The 17647-nt window shown below is 39.4% G+C and overlaps 1 protein-coding gene across 2 annotated transcripts in view; it reads left to right on the forward strand.

Moving 5' to 3' along the window:
• Positions 1–1566: 1566 nt before the first annotated feature.
• Positions 1567–17647, forward strand: part of SPAG16 (sperm associated antigen 16) — a 968306-nt gene continuing 952225 nt past the window's right edge. For both annotated transcript variants that reach the window (XM_070458611.1, XM_070458612.1), the window contains exon 1: positions 1567–1798. In XM_070458611.1, coding sequence (XP_070314712.1) covers positions 1672–1798 — 127 coding nt within the window. In that variant the 5' untranslated portion in view covers positions 1567–1671. The remainder of the gene's footprint in view (positions 1799–17647) is intronic.

A 17647-nucleotide genomic window follows, 5' to 3' on the forward strand; every position in this document is an offset into this window, starting at 1 on the left:
TTTATAAACATATATTGAAAATATTTGATATATTGAACACTGATTTGGGGAGGGTAACTTTGCTTTTAATAGTGATATAAAATGAAAATATCCAATGAAACTATTTTATAAAGCTCTATTGGAGTGGAGCTTTTATAAAGCTCTATTTAGATGTCTATTACACTTTTCTTTCAAAAAAAATTAAATTTCTGAACAAGCAAGATTTACTTTTGTAGGTAGAGACCTTGCTTCTTCATGACCTTTAGTGCTTCTCATATTATTTCATTTCATTTAATCTATATTTTAGTAAGGTGGATATTAAAATTATTATTTTAGAGAAGAGAAAACAAAGGCTTGATGCTTTTGAACTGTGGTGTTGGAGAAGACTCTTGAGAGTCCCTTGGACTGCAAGGAGATCCAACTAGTCCTTCCTAAAGGAGATTAGTCCTGGGTGTTCATTGGATGGACTGATGAAGCTGAAACTCCAATGTTTTGGCTACCTGATGTGAAGAACTGGCTCATTTGAAAAGACTGATGCTGGGAAAGACTGAAGGTGGGGGGAGAATGGGATGATAGAGAATGAGATGGTTGGATGGCATCAGGGACTCAAGGGACATGAGTTTGAGTACGCTCTGGGAGTTGGTGACGGACAGAGAAGCCTAGCCGGCGGCAGTCCATGGAGTCGCAAAGACACACGACTGAGTGACTGAACTGAATGGTGGAGTCATGCTCTGAATGCAGCCTCTCTGGTTCCAATAATGAAGCTCTTAATCATTTCATTATAAGTTACCACTATTTTTTTTTTTGGTATTAAATGGGAACTTTTATGAGTTGCTTGTTTGACATCAATTTTTCAAGACTGTAGGCTAAAAAAGAATCTGTAAAGAAAAGGGCCCTGCAGATGCTTCTGATACATACACAATATAAACCTGAAGAAAATTATGTCTAGCAAAAGGATTGCACATGATTGGGCAAACATTTATTCTACATTATTTTAGGATCACTTGTACCTCAAAATTCATATGGAACGGCATTACTTTGGTAAGAATTAACGCTAAAGGTCCAAGTCCCAGAATATAAAACCAAAGTCAAAAGAGACGTCCAGATAATTAATACTTTAAAGGAGCATGAGAACGGAATTGTTTAGGGTTTTTATTTGTAGTTCCCCTGGGCCAGTCTCTGAGTTTTTAGGATTTTTTTTTTCCCCTCTCCAAGGCGCTAAAGATTTCCTCTTTTCGATTAGTTTTCCCTGGGAACAGCTAGGACTCTACACATGCCTAAAATATTTGGGGACTGATGATGGGCATGTAAGAACCAAAAAAAAAAAAAAAAAATTTAGAGAAGAAAGCAAAGTGAAAAACAAATGCTTCAGGGTCAAAAGCAAGAAAACCAAGCCACTTCGGTTAGAAAATGTGTGCAAACCAAGTCCACTGCTTCATTTCACCTCTTCCACTCTAGGCACTGCGTGCTGAGTGTTAGGGTAACCAGGGAACGGAGGTTGCCCCGGTAACGTAGGAAGCGCGGAGAGCTTCAACGCTTAGGGCTCTAGGCAGCCCTTCCGGGCCCGCGTGGTGGGAGGGGTGGAGGTCACATTCTCGCGAGAGCTGTGTGTGTGTGTGCTCCTCTGCGTCTTCGCGGTTGGCCTTAGGGCTGCGGCGGCCAGTTAGGGGCAAGGCGCCCGGAGCGTTCCAGATGGCTGCTCAGCAAGGAACGCCCTCCTCTGCCCTGCGGGTCCTGGAAGAAGCCTTGGGCACGGGCTTGTCGGCTGCCGGGGACACCGCCGAGGCGGTGGCTGCCGAGGGTGCCTACTACCTGGAGCGTATCCTTCGCGTGTAGGCGCGGCACCCAGACGCTGGCCGCGGTAATGGGTGTTGGGAGCGAGGGCGCCCTTTGAAGCTTGGGGTCCGCCAGCTGGTAGAGACGCCTGTTGGATCTTACGGTGGTGTTTCGGACACCACGACCCCGGAAACCTGCCAACTGTAATTTTTCGCCTTGTTGTAGTTGTAGGCTGATGTGTTCCTGTTGGAAAAAGTTCGTGGTCACCACTCAGTAAACTTTGCAATTTTGTTTAAAGTAGCCCCACAAATTAATCCAACCCTCCTTTCACTCACTGGTTTTCTTAAGCCCGGCTCCCCGCCCCCAATCCTTCAGAATGCCGTGAAAATAAATTCCGTAGGGTAACACCCGGAGGTTAAGGAAAAAACCGCTCTCTTTAGACTTTAACATCAGGATGTCCAGTCAGATCCTGTAGATGGCCCAGTTGTCCAGTGCTTCTGTAATTTGTTTTGGTAGAAACGGCCTACTGGATAGTTTCATTGTGGGCTACTTAATGATGACCCCCCCCCCCCCCCCCCCCCTTTAGCTGCTAAATGGTATCTTGGTGAGCTGACAAGTCTGAGATGCTACGAAGAAATCAGATAAGACAGTGATGAGCACTTATCAATGGAAATAACTAGAGAAATTGAATAGCCACGTGGATCTGTAGGCTAACTATTTCTTGGGTAAAACTTTTGAGCTCCTCTAAATTAATGTACGACAGAGGGGGAGGGTTCATGAGAAAGGTAACTATTCTTCTGGCAGATAAGAGAGAGATCTGTTTTATTCTTAAAGGTATCAAGGAAACTGCAAAATCTACTGTGTTTTTTTTCTTTTGTTGTTGTTCAAATATAATCCACCTGGATTTAATTCAAGATTTAAGAGATCCAGCATTGATTCATTTTGTAGGTTTTTAAACTGATTAACCTGTCCTGACTCAGACCTAGTACACATCCCTGCTACAAAGAGCTTTGAAGAACTTGATTGAAAAGCTCAAACAAAATATATGTATTTTATTCAATGCAGGCATGATATTTATAACAGTGTGTTTGAATAATTTGAAAGCAATTTGAGAGAAACATGTGGGTGCTCTAGTGTTTTAAGTGAGGTTTCATATTCTGTTCTCCTGACCCTTAACAAGCTGTCTTTTCCAGTAATATACCTTTTTAAATTAAAAAACAATTCAGCGACTCTTTCATAGCTGGTTTATATCTAAAACATAAAGTTATTCAATAGCCATGCTAGTGATAACCAGGTATCTTATATCTGCCTGCATTAAAATGATTTCTATCACAGTATTTTGAGTGTTAATGTGAGACAAATAGAGTGAGGTAAGTTTTTGCAAACATCTTTATGAAATAAGTCAAGAGACTCCAATATAGTTCAACTTTCACTAATGAAAATCTGGTTTACTTAATTTGCATGGAGGTTATTGAGTTGCAACTGCCAACATATTAGACTTTTCCAAGTAATCACATTTACAAATATGAGCAACTATAACTTTTTCAGGTCAGTTGCTCAGTTATGTCCAACTCTGTGACCCCATGAACCGCAGGAAGTCAGGCCTCCCTATCCATCACCAACTGCCAGAGTCTACCCAAACCCATGTTCATTGAGTCAGTGATGCCATCCAAACATCTCATACTCTGTCATCCCCTTTTCCTCCTGCCCTCAATCTTTCCGAACATCAGGGTCTTTTCAAATGAGTCAGCTCTTTGCATCAGGTGGCCAAAGTACTGGAGTTTCAGCTTCAACATCAGTCCTTCCAATGAACACCCAGGACTGATCTCCTTTAGGATGGACTGGTTGGATGGATCTCCTTGCAGTCCAAGGGACTCTCAAGAGTCTTCTCCAACACCACAGTTCAAAAGCATAAATTCTTTGGCACTCAGCTTTCTTTATAGTCCAACTCTCACATCCATACATGACTACTGGAAAAACCATAGCCTGGACTAGATGGATCTTTGTTGACAAAGTGATGTCTCTGCTTTTTAATATGCTGTGTAGGTTAGTCATAACTTTCCTTCCAAGGAGTAAGCATCTTTTAATTTCATGGCTGCAGTCACCATCTGCAGTGATTTTGGAGCCCCAAAAAATAAAGTCAGCCACTGTTTCCACTGTATCCCCATCTATTTGCCATGAAATGATGGGACCAGATGCCATGATCTTAGTTTTCTGAATGTCGAGCTTTAAGCCAACTTTTTCACTCTTCTCTTTCACTTTCATCAAGAGGCTCTTTAGTTCTTCACTTTCTGCCATAAGGGTGGTGTCATCTGCATATCTGAGGTTATTGATATTTCTCCCGGCAATCTTGATTCCAGCTTGTGCTTCCTCCAGTCCAGCATTTCTCATGATGTACTCTGCATATAAGTTAAATAAGCAGGGTGACAATATACAGCCTTGACATACTCCTTTTCCTATTTGGAACCAGTCTGTTGTTCCATATCCAGTTCTAACTCGTGCTTCTTGACCTGCATACAGGTTTCTCAAGAAGCAGGTAGGGTGGTCTGGTATTCCCATCTCCTTCAGAATTTTCCACAGTTTATTGTGATCCACAGAATCAAAGTCTTTGGCATAGTCAAGAAAGCAGAAATTGATATTTTTCTGAAACTTGGTTACTTTTCGATGGTCCAGCGAGTGTTGGTTCCTCTGGTTCCTCTGCCTTTTTTAAATCCAGCTTGAACATCTGGAAGTTCACTCATTGCTGAAGCCTGGCTTGGAGAATTTTAAGCATTACTTTACTAGCATGTGAGATGAGTACAATTGTGCGGTAGTTTGAGCGTTCTTTGATATTCCCTTTCTTTGGGATTGGAATGAAAACTGACCTTTTCCAGTCCTGTGGCCACTGCTGAGCTGTCCAAATTTGCTTACATATTAAGTGCAGCACTTTCACAGCATCATCTTTTAGGATTTGAAATAGCTAAACTGGAATTCCATCACCTCTACTAGCTTTGTTCGTAGTGATGCTTCCTAAGGCCCACTTGACTTCACATTCCAGGATGTCTGGCTCTAGGTGAGTGTGCGTGATCATACCATTGTGATGATCTGGGTCGTGAAGATCTTTTCTGTACAATTCTTCTGTGTATTCTTGCCACTTCTTCTTAATATCTTCTATTTCTGTTAAGTCCATACCATTTCTGTCCTATATTGAGCCCATCTTTGCATGAAATGTTCCCTTGGTATCTCTAATTTTCTTGAAGCTATCTCTAGTCTTTCCCGCTCTGTTGTTTTCCTTTGTTTCTTTGCATTGATCGCTGAGGAAGGCTTTCTTATCTCTCCTTGCTATTCTTTGGAACTCTGCATTCAGATGGGTATATCTTTCCTTTCCTCCTTTGCTTTTTGCTTCTCTTCTTTTCACAGCGATTTGTAAGGCCTCCTCAGACAGCCATTTTTCTTTTTTGCCTTTCTTTTTCTTGGGGATGGCCTTGATCCCTGCCTCCTGTTTAATGTCACAAACCTCTGTCCATAGTTCTTCAGGCACTCTGTCTATCAGATCTAGTCCCTTAAATCTGTTTCTCACTTCCACTGTATAGTCATAAGGGATTTGATTTAGGTCATACCTGAATGGTCCTGTGGTTTTCCCTACTTTCTTCAATTTAAGTCTGAATTTGCCAATAAGCAGTTCATGATCTGAGCCACAGTCAGCTCCTGATTTTGTTTTTGTTGACTGTATAGAGCTTCTCCATCTTTGGCTGCAAGGAATATAATCAATCTGAATTCGGTGTTGACCATCTGGTGATGTCCATGTGTAGAGTCTTTTCTTGTGTCCTTGGAAGAGAGTGTTTGCTATGACCAGTGTGTTCTCTTGGCAGAACTCTATTAGCCTTTGCCCTGCTTCATTCTGTACCGCAGGGCCAAATTTGCCTGTCACTCCAGGTATTTCTTGACTTCCTACTTTTGCATTCCAGTCCCCTATAATGAAAAGGACATCTTTTGGGGGTGTTAGTTCTAGAAGGTCTTGTAGGTCTTCATAGAACCATTCACCTTCAGCTTCTTCAGCATTACTGGTTGGGGCATAGACTTGGATTACTTTAATGTTGAATGGTTTGCCTTGGAAATGAACAGAGATCATTCTGTCGTTTTTGAGATTGCATCTAAGTACTGCATTTTGGACTCTTTTGTTGACTATGATTGCTTTTTAGGATTTTTTTTTTTAATTGAAGTAAAACCTATGTACAATATTATATTAGTATGAGGTGTACAACATTGTGATTCATTATTCTTATACTTTATGAAATATTTGCCACTAGAAGTCAAGTTACTGTAGGTCACCATACAGAGTTTTGCAATATTATTGATTATATTCCCTATGCTGTACATTACTACACCATGACATATTTGGTTTGTAAGTGGGAGTTTGTACCTCTTAATTCCTGACATATTTTTCACCAATCTCCCCATATCCCTGATCTCTGGAATCCATTAGATTTTTTTTCTCTTGAGACTATTTCTCTTGAGCTTGTTTATTTTTTATTTTTAGAGTCTACATATAATTGAAACCTTACAGTATTTGTCGTTTATTTAGTATGATACCCTGAAGGTCCATACATGTTGTTTCAAATGGCAAGAGTTTAGTTTTCTTATGGCTGAGTAGTACTCCATAGTATTTATGTGTACTACATCTTCTTTATCCATTTATCTGTTGATGGAAACTTAGGTTATTTCCACATATTGACTATTGTAAATAATGCTGCAATAAACATAGACTGCATATATCTTTTAAAATTAGTGTTTTCTTTTCTTCAGATAAGTACCCAGAAGTGGAATGTTTGGATCATATATTAGTTCTCTTTTAAAATTTTTAAGGAAACTTTTTCTGTTTTCCATAGTAGTTGCACCAATTTACATTCCCCTAAACAGTGCGTGGGGGTTCCCTTTTCTTCACATCCTCACCAGCACTTGCTATTTCTTGATTTTTTATAATAGCTATGCTGACAGGTGTGAGGTGATATCTCATTGTGGTTTTTGTTTGCTTCTCCCTGATGATTAAAGATGTTGAGAACCTTATCATATGTATGTTGGCCGTCTAAATATAGTCCTTGAAAGAAATGTCTATAGGCCTCTGCTCATTTTTAATTGGATTATTGACTTTTTTGATGTTGAGTTTTGTGAGTTCTATACATATTTTTGATGTTAATTCCTTGTCAGATATATGATTTGCAAATATCGTCTCCCATTCAGTAGACTGCACTTTCCCTTTTCATTTTATTATTATTATTTTGTTGTTGTTATGCAAAAGTTTTCTAATTTGATGTAGTCTCATTTGTTTATTTTTGCTTTTGTTTCTTTTGCCTGGGGAGACAGATTGAAAAAATCACAGAGCATACTACTGCCCATGTTTTCTTCCAGGAATTTTATGGTTAAGGTTTTATATTTAAGTCTTTGATCCATTTTGAGTTTATTTTTGTATATGGTGAAAGAAAATGTTCCAGTTTCATTCTTTTGCTTATGGCTGTCTAGTTTTCCCAGGACCATTTAAAAGAGGCTGTATTTTCTTCAGTGTATAGTTTTGCTTCCTTGACTGAGTGTCCATATAAATATGGGTTTATTTCTGGGTTCTGTATTTTGTTACATTTATATATCTGTTTTGTGACAGTTTCTTACATTTTTGATTATTAAAGCTTTTTAGCAGTGTGATAATTCCAACTTTGTTTTCATATATTAAGATTGTTTTGATATTCAGGGTATTTTGTGTTTCTATACAAATTGTAGGTTTATTTTTTACAGTTCTATGAAAAATGTTATTGATGTTTTGATTGGGATTTCATTGACTCTGTATATTGCTTTGAGTAGTTTGAGTATTTTAGCAATATTTATTCTTCCTATCCATGAGCCAAAGATGAGAAGCTCTATACAGTCAGCAAAAATAAGACCAGGAGCTGACTGTGGCTCAGATCATGAACTCCTTATTGCCAAATTCAGACTTAAATTGAGGAAAGTAGGGAAAACCACTAGACCATTCAGGTATGACCTAAGTCAAATCCCTTATGACTATACAGTGGAAGTGAGAAATAGATTCAAGGGATTAGGTCTGATAGAGTACCTGAAGAACTATGGATGGAGGTGTGTGACATTGTACAGGAGGCGGTGATCAAGACCATTCCCAAGAAAAAGAAATGCAGAAAGGAAAAATAGTTGTCTGAGGAGGCCTTACAAATAGCTGAGAAAAGAAAAGACATGAAAGGCAAAGGAGGAAAGGAAAGATACACCCATTTGAATGTCGAGTCCGAAAAAAGAGCAAGGAGAGATAAGAAAGACTTTCTAAGTGAACAATGCACTGAAATAGAGGGAAAAAATAGAATGGGAAAGATTAGAGATCTCTTCAAGAAGATTAGAGATATCAAGGGAACATTTCATGCAAAGATGGGTACTATAAAGGACAGGAATGACATGGTCCTACAGAAGCAGAAGATATTAGAAGAGGTGGTGAGAATGCACAGAACTGTACCAAATCACAACCCAGATAACCAGGATGGTTTGATCACTCACCTAGAGCCAGACACCTGGAATGTGAAGTCAGGTGGGCCTCAGAAAGCATCACTACAAAAAAAGCCAGTGGAGGTGATGGAATTCCAGTTGAGGAATTTCAAATCCTGAAAGATGATGCTGTGAAAGTGCTGCACTCAATATACCAGCAAATTTGGAAAACTCAACAGTGGCCACAGGATTGGAAAAGGTCAGTTTTCATTAAAATCCCAAAGAAAGGCAATGCCAAAGAATGCTCAAACTACCACACAGTTGCACTCATCTCACATGCTAGCAAAGTAATGCTCAAAATTCTCCAAGCCAGGCTTCAACAGTTCGTGAACCGTGAACTTCCAGATGTTAAAGCTAGATTTAGAAAAGGCAGAGATCAAATTGCCAACACTCCGCTGGATCATCAAAAAAGCAAGAGAGTTCCAGAAAAAATACATCTGCTTTATTGAGTAAGCCAAAGCCTTTGACTATGTGGATTACAACAAACTGGAAAATTCTTCAAGAGATGGGAATACCAGACCACCTGACCCTGCCTCCTGAGAAATCTTTATGCAGGTCAAGAAGCAACAGTTAGTACTGGACATGGAACAACAGACTGGTTTCCAAATTGGGAAAGGAGTATGTCAAGGCTATATATTGTCACCCTGCTTATTTAACTTATATGCAGAGTACACCATGAGAAATGCTGGACTGGTTGAAGGACAACCTGGAATCAAGATTGCTCGGAGAAGTATCAATAACTTCAGATATGCAGATGACACCACCCTTATGGCAGAAAGTGAAGAACTAAAGAGCCTCTTGATGAAAGTGAAAGAGCAGAGTGAAAATATGGCTTAAAGCTGAACATTCAGAAAACTAAGATCATGGCATCTGGTCCCATCACTTCATGGCAAATAGATGAGGAAAAGTGGAAACAGTGGCAGACTTTATTATTTTGGGCTCCAAAATCACTGCAGATGGTGACTGCAGCCATGAAATTAAAAGACACTTGCTCCTTGAAAGAAAAGTTATGACCAACCTAGACAGTATATTAAAAAGCAGAGATATTACTTTTTCAACATTGTTCCATCTAGTCAAAGCTGTGGTTTTTCCAGTAGTCATGTATGGATGTGAAAGTTAGATTATAAAGAAAGCTGAGCACCAAGAATTGATGCTTTTGAACTGTGGTGTTGTTCTCCACAGCTTGAGAGTCTCTCTTAGGAGTCCACTGGACTGCAAGGAGATCCAACCAGTCCCTCCTAAAGGAAATCTGTTCTGAATATTCATTGGAAAGACTGATGCTGAAGCTGAAACTCCAATACTTTGGTCACCTCATGTGAAGAGCTGACTCATTTGAAAAGCCCCTGATGCTGGGACAGGTTGAAGGTGGGAAGAAGAGGATGAGATGGTTGGATGATATCACTGACTCAATGGACATGAGTTTGAGTAACCTCCAGGAGTTGGTGATGGAGAGGGAAGCCTGGTGTGCTGCAGTCCATGGGGTCATGACTGAGCAACAGAACTGAACTGAACTGATCCATGAGCACAGAATATTTTTCCATTCCTTTGTGTTGTCTTCAATTTATCATAGATTTATGTCAATATTTTCAAACGCTTTTTCTGCATCTATTGAGATCATCATGTATTTTTAATCTTTTGTTAATATGATGTATCACATTGATTTATTTGTCCTTATTCAACTATTCTTGAGTTCATGGATAAATCCCAATTGATGATGATATATGCTCCCTTTCTGGTTGTTTCTGTAATTTCTTCTTATATTCTCTTTCCTTGTGGTTTGATGATTTTCTTTACTGTTATATTTGAATTCTTTCTTTTTACTTTTAGTATATATTATAGGTTTCTCTTTGTACTTGCAAATCTATATATACAGCAGTGTATTCAATAGTTGCTTAAATTTTCAAGAATTATGAAAGAACAACCTTTTTACCTCTCCATGTTTTATGTTTTTTATTTAATATTTTTCATCTTTTTGCATTGTGTATTCCTTAACTACTTATTGTATTTGTGGCTGTTTTTATGCCTTTGTCTTTAACTTTCACAGCTTTTTAAATGTTTGATCCACTTCCTTTGCTATTTATTTGCTTTTACTAGTGAAATTTTGTTCTTTTGTATATTTTCTGATTTCTTGCTATGACCTTTCTTTCTACTTAAAGAAATCCCTTTATCATTTCTTATAAAGCTAATTTAGTAGTGATGAATTCTTACTTTTTGTTGTCTGGGAAATTCTTTATCTCTCCTCCAATTCTGAATGATAATATTGCCTGCTAGAGTATTCTTGGTTGTAAGGTTTTTTAGCACATTAACTGTATCATGCCCCTCTTTTCTGACCCGTAAAGCTTTTGCTGAAAAATTGGCTTTAGCCTAGGGGTTTCCTTGTATGTGACTAGTTGTTTCTTTTTGCTGCCTTTAGCATTCTATCTTTATTTTTAAATTTTTCCATTTTAATTGTAGTATGTCTTGGTGTGGGTGTCTTTGGGTTTATCTTATTTGGAATTCTCTGTGCTTCCTGAACCTAGATATGTTTCCATTCCCAATTTAAGGAAGTTTTCTTCAAATAGGTTTTCTGACCTATCCTTCTTGCTTCTCTCCCTCTGGGACCCCTATACTATGAATGTTAGCATGCTTGGTGTAGTTTTAGGGATTCTTAAATTATCCTCATTTTTTTATTTCTTTGTTTTTACTCTTTATACTGAGCGACTTACACTATTCTGTTTTCCAGATTGCTTATGTATTCTTCTGTATCTACCAACCAGTTGTTGATTCCATCTAGTGTATTTGTCATTTCATTTATTTTATTCTTCACCTCTGGTTGGTTCAGTCCTATATATTCTAACTCTTTATTGAGATTATCACTGTGTTCATTTCTTATTTTGCATTTGGTGAGAATTTTTATGACCATTACTTTGAATTCTTTATCAGGCAAATTATCTCTTTTTCATTAGTTTTTTTCCGGGGGTTTTATCAGTTTCCTTCATTTAGAACATTTTTTCTGTATCCTCATTTTGTTATACTTTCTGTGTTTGTTTCCATGTTTTAAGCAAAACAGTTATTTCCTTCAGTCTTGAAGTCATGTTCATGTGTAGGAGCATTCCGCTATAGCATGCATGTGCTGGTTGGCTTTGGTGGGCTGGCTGGAACTGAAGTGGGCATGGGCTGGGAAAGAAGGAGGGTCTTGAGTCATGCTGAGTGGGGGCTGTCTTGGCAGGGAACCTGGAGCTGGAGTGGGCACAGGTAAGGGACATACTACGGCGGATTTGGTAGGCATTATTCAGTCTGTTGCCTCTGTGATAGTTGGATTCAGAGTGAGTGAGTTTGTGCATGAGCCCGTTAAGAGTGGAGTTTTGGTTTCTTGTCAGAGTCCTCTAGCTCTTCTGTATGTAAGACCCATTGGTTTTCAAAAGTCATACTTTATGGGGCCTCATATTTTTCATGCAGATCCCCTGTCCTAGAGTTACCAACATGGGACTTGGATTCCTTGCTCTTTAGCTGGGCGTCCGTGGCTGTGATAGCCCCTCCCACTCGTGGGCTTCCTGGTGGCTCAGACACCAGGTAAAGAGTCACCTGCAATGTGGGAAATCTGGGTTCAGTCCCTTGTTTGGTAAGGTCCCCTCGAGGAGGGCACTACCTGCTCCAGTATTCTTGCCTGGAGAATCCCCATGGATAGAGGAGCCTGGTGGGCTATAGTCCATGGGGTACAAAGAGTTGGAACTGACTGAGCTACTAAAAACAGCACGGCACTCCCACTTGTGTGGGTTGCCAGTCTACGGATGAGGGTCTTGACTAGATCTCACCTTTATCCCTCCTACATATCTTCATGTTGTTTTTTCTTTATATCCTAATGTAGCAGAGACGTTGTACTAGTCTTCAAGTTGTTCTCAGAGAGAGTTCTTATATATGTAATTGTAGTCTTGGTGTGTCCATGGGAGGAGGTGAGCTCAAGTTCTTCCTACTCTGCCATTTTGATCCCACCCTTCTTTTAAGATTTTATTATCCTCTTTGTGAATTATCTAGTCACTGCTTTTCCTCCATCTCTCTTTGGTTGCCTATTTTGGGTTTCAACCAGAGGGTAGTCAAGAGGTTACTAAACATTTAACCAATCAGTTTCCCTGGATTCAGTCTTCAGGTCATGAGACTGAATGTCTTTCAGTCTTTAGTCATGAGAACTTTAACCCTTAGTTAAATGAAGTTTGAGGGTAACTGTTGAATGCTACTTATTCCTGTATCCCTGGTAGCTCAGATGGTAAAGAATATGCTTGCAACAATGCAGGAGACCCAAGTTTGATCGCTGGTTTGGGAAGATCCCCTGGAGAAGAGGATGGCAACTCACTTCAGTATTCTTGCCTGGAAAACCCTATGGACAGAGGAGCATGGCATGCTACAGTTCATGGGGTCACAAAAAGTTGGACATAACTGAGTAACTAGCACAGAAAAAAAAAAACAAAAGGTGATTATGTTAGTTGCTGAAGTGGGAACTTTTTGGGCTTAAAGTCTTTAATTTTCAGGTAGTTTAGTTGAGCTATCACAGTAGATAAATAAAAATTATAATATGCAAATGCTTCACTAATTTGGTCCTGGACTTTCCTTGTTTATGACTAAACAGTTGCTCCTAGGATACTAGACAATGAGCTGTTAATATTGACCAAGGCTTGTGAAAGAGCTTGACTCAGATTCTCCAGGAAATCACCCTTTACTTTACTCTTCAGCATTCAGATATAAAGAATGTGTATAGGCTAGTGTGGTCCAAACCAGAAACCTAGCCATGATCCATGGGAGAGTGGCTTCATTAGAAGTCTCACATTCTTTTAGCCAGTTTAGAGAATGTGTCCAGGAAACAGGATTATTATTGCTGAAACAACTCTCCTTTGTAACCGTCTAGCTACAATGGCGCCACCTGTTTCTCTTCCAAAGCACTTCATATCATTGCTTTTATGTTTTAAACATAAAATAATGCAAACATACATGATATTGTGTGAAGGTCTGTGTTTGTATGTTAATCACTCAGTCATGTCTGACTGTTTGATACTCCATGGACTGTAGCCCACCAGACTCCTCTGTCCATGGAATTCTCCAGGCCAGAATACTTGAGTGGATTGCCATTCCCTTCTCCAGAAGATCTTCCTGATCCAGGGATTGAACCCAGGTCTCTTGCATTACAGGTGAATTCTTTACCCTGTGAGCCATTGGAGAAGCCCCATACACAATATAGTTCTTATCTTAACTATTTCCAGAATTTTAAGAGATCTAGTTATGGAATATATGGATTCTTTGATGAACACTCTTTTTTAGAAAGATACTAGCACCTTTGTGAAATATAAGGCTATATTTTAACTATGTGATCTATAAACTGGTTAGTGGGTGTCTCTAGTAATTGTAACAAAGGTTGATAGTCATTTATGAATGAATTCTCTATTAAAAATTAATGCTATTTGGAAGAGGTTTACAAGTGCAGTAGTGACCAGGGATGGTTGTCTTTTAATATGTGACCGCAGACATTTGGGAGTGCCTAATTCCAGTTGAGAGATGCAGGCTGGAATGAATTATACTAAGAAAGCTAATGCTTAATTGATTTTTTTCTCCTTGTTGAAACAAAGGCCTTATTCAAGGAAGAGTAATGATATGCATGAACTCCAGGGAAGTAGAACCACCAAAGTAGTATTGTTTTTGTTACCTACCCACTTTGTGCTGATTTTCTGCTTCCCTAACTGGCTTTTGATTATTATTTTGTCTTTCTAGGCATTTTAATACTAAAAATTTGACTTAAGACATCAGTTTTCTGGCACCTGGAAAGATTTCCTTTGGCCCCAGCAGCAGTTTCTGAGGGTTGACTGAGTTTAAGCCTGTCCTTTGAGGCTAATCAACTCTGGATGCAGGACCAAAGTCAGCTATTTCCAAAAAATGCAAGTTAAGGATTCCAGATCCTGAAATATAGTGATCACTCTAAATCAATACCCTATCTAAGATACATGTTCAGTTGCTCAGTCTTGTCTGACTCTTTGTGATCCCATGGACTGTAGCCTGTTAGACTCCTCTGTCCATGGAATTTTTTCAGGCAAGAATACCAGAGTGGGTTGCTATTTCCTACTCCAGGGAATCTTCCTGACCCAGGGATCAAACCCTCGTCTCTTGAGTCTTCTGCATTGGCAGGCAGATTCTTTACCACTAGTAGGAAAGACTGAAGGAAGCAAAACTGCAGTGGGAAGTATGGCAACAAATGTGCCAGTTATTCGCCATCTTTGGCCTATATTTTTCAGTTAGCTTACTTTATTTAAACTGACTTTGCTAAGAAAGTGAACATGACTATAATTTGTTTTTACAGTACATTTCTTTTATTTCAATTTGATGAAATAAAATGTTGATCACGGAGAATCCACTCTAGATTTTAGATTGCCTCCAAGTACATTGATTCTACAATGATGGCAAAGGTTACAAAGCAATTTCTGTCTACGGTAGCTTTGGGAAATCATGTAAAATATAATTAGCTACATGTTTCACTAAAATTCTTTATAAAGCTGGTGTTGCTGGCAGTGATCACTACCTACAGATGCCGTAGTGCAGGGGACCAGTATGTGAGGAGCTTTGTATGCTGCTCTCATCTAAAAAAGTGTTCATTTCCTTCTGGCTGTGGTCCATTTGTAGGACCTTATGTGTGACCCCATTGCACCAACTGTCACATCAAGCTCTGCTCCATTAGACCAGCTGAAATGCTTCTCTTGCGGTTGTGTCTTCCATAGTACTGTGATGTATCTAGAGCTTCTTGACAGTTTCAGTGTGGGTATATATTTGCCTATTTCCTGACACGATCTGCAAGGTCAGGATCTGGTATAGATTCTTTTAGTGCAGAAACTACCAGTTAGTTCACCCATGGTAATGAAGTACCAGGGAACTAATTCCTTGTGTACATGCTCACAAGTGCTACTATACTCCTTCCAGAGCAAGTGTACATATGGAGAAGGATCCTTAGTTTGAGACCAGGCCATGACTAGAACATAGTACCTGGCCTGGAAGAGGGCCGTGATGAGGACTGTGCATGCAGGCCAGGGAGGAAGGGGGTGGCTACAGAAAGTACCCTGGGCAAGATCAGACTAGAAAACCAGGACATTATTAAGTGTCAGGTAAAGCTCAAGCTGGAGAGAAGCAGGACCTGATCTGAAGGGAAGAGAGTAGAAAAAAAAACTGAATTTTGGTATTGAGAGTTCAGTGATGTTTTTTGAAGGAAAACTAGGCAAGTAATGAATGGGAAGGAAGTTTTGTAAGGACTCAGAGTCAGCTTGGCAACAAGAAACTGATTTTAAGCAGTGGAAAAATAACTTTGTATGAAAATTGTGACCAGCTTGATTGTATGGAAATTTCCAGGAGGATAGAGATTAGATTACAGATGAGAAGGTTGCCCAATAAAACTAGAATTGGAGTAAAAGTTTTGTTTCAGGCAATTCTTGATGAATTGTGCATTTTTATTCTAGCAATATTACTTCTAAAGCAGTGCTTTCCAATCTTTTTCACACATGTTGCTCCATCAGATCTTGCTTCAGTCTGTCTTTCTGGCTGTCCCAAGGACTGAGGGGATCAATATCTGTACTGTCCAGAGTGTCCTCTTTATGAGAACCTCAGAGTGTGATTTCTCTCAGGCTTCAGAACCAGAGATTGCTGTACATCTGCTGAAAAATTCATCTATTTTCTTTGGATAGATACTGAATTGGTATCGGATTACATTTCTGTCTGACCCTGAGTGCTGGGAAACCTAGTCTCAAACCTGTGGCTTATACATACCAAAGTACAAGAGACCTTATGGCCTGTACTTTATCTTACTTCTGCTGTTTCCCTTTCTATTCTAGTTTCCATAACATTTATTATTAACTCCCTATAGCTGTATGCATGTCTGAAAACTGCCACAGAATTCTTTGGGGATAATTTGTTCTTGTGTTGCGAGCCAGCTTGCCAGCTAGACAGATGCATATAAACATACATGCCAGAGTACATTTACTTCTGCAGTAACACAGCAATATCACGTTGCAATTGAGCTGCTTCTGGAAAGATTTTTCTGTTCACGTTCTATTGTGGCTACTAAGGATGATCCTGGTTCCTGTTTGGGGTATTTGTCCTTTTCCTAACCTTTTGTCTCATGAATCTCTTGCCCTTGGTTTATTTAATCTTTGAGTCTATTTCTCTGTATCTCTTTTATAGTTCTCCTTCCTTTAGGGTCTTCAGATGGAGCTGTTTAAAGGATTTATCTCTTCATAATATGACAAAAAATTGAGAGCTTGGAAAACAAATAGATTATAGAGTTCATTATTGAGAATGTTGGTAAAATTGTACATTGCTGTTGTGTCACTGTAGAACTGTAGAAACAGTATGATGTAGTTGAGAATTCATGGTATTTGTATTCAAGAAACTTGTCTTTGTCATTCATGTCTTTGGTCTTGTCCAGATCTCTTCTTTCTGACTCAGTTTCCTCCCCCCCCCCCACATTTTCCCTTTGTTTCCTGTGCCATTCACTCTTACAGGGTTTTAAGAGTACGTATGGTATGATCCATGTGACAATACTTTTTAAGCATTATAAAATGATACTTTTCCTCCTACTCTTTTTTGATTGTGGGGAAATAGGATATTATTAGTATTATATCTCATCCCTAGAATTGGAGAAGGCAATGGCAACCCACTCCAGTACTCTTCCCTGGGAAATCCCATGGATGGAGGAGCCTGGTGGGCTGCAGTCCATGGGTCTGCTAAGAGTCGGACACTACTGAGTGACTTCCCTTTCACTTTTCACTTTCATGCATTGGAGAAGGAAGTGGCAACCCACTCCAGTGTTCTTGCCTGGAGAATCCCAGGGATGGGGGATCCTGGTGGGCTGCCGTCTCTGGGGTCGCACAGAGTCGGACATGACTGAAGTGACTTAGCAGCAGCAGCAGCATACCTGGAATATTTTTCTTTGGTAATAGTTACAAGTATTGTTTAATATTTCCAAAGCTTTGACGACAAATTACTTTTTTCTCTACATAGCCATGTTAAAGAAGCTTTGCTTTGACATCTCTTCCTCACAATAATCTTGCCAGCAGTTGGTTTAAATTATAAAGTCTATCCAGATCATTTTAGAATATTTACTTATTTGTGAACTTTATTATGGAATGAGCAGTGATGAAGGATGTTGTTGTTTAGGTGCTAAGTCGTGTGCAACCCTTTTGCAACATGGACTGTAGTCTGTTAGGCTCCTCTGTCCATGGGATTTCCCAGGGAAGAATACTGGAGTGGGTTGCCATTTCCTTCTCCAGGGGATCTTTCTGACCCAGGGATTGAACCAAGATCTTCTACATTGCAGGCAGATTCTTTCGTGCTGAGCCACCCAGGAAGCCCTAGTGATGAAGGGTAGCCTTAA

This window comes from Odocoileus virginianus, chromosome 30 (assembly GCF_023699985.2).
Source record: "Odocoileus virginianus isolate 20LAN1187 ecotype Illinois chromosome 30, Ovbor_1.2, whole genome shotgun sequence".
Taxonomy (NCBI): domain Eukaryota; kingdom Metazoa; phylum Chordata; class Mammalia; order Artiodactyla; family Cervidae; genus Odocoileus; species Odocoileus virginianus.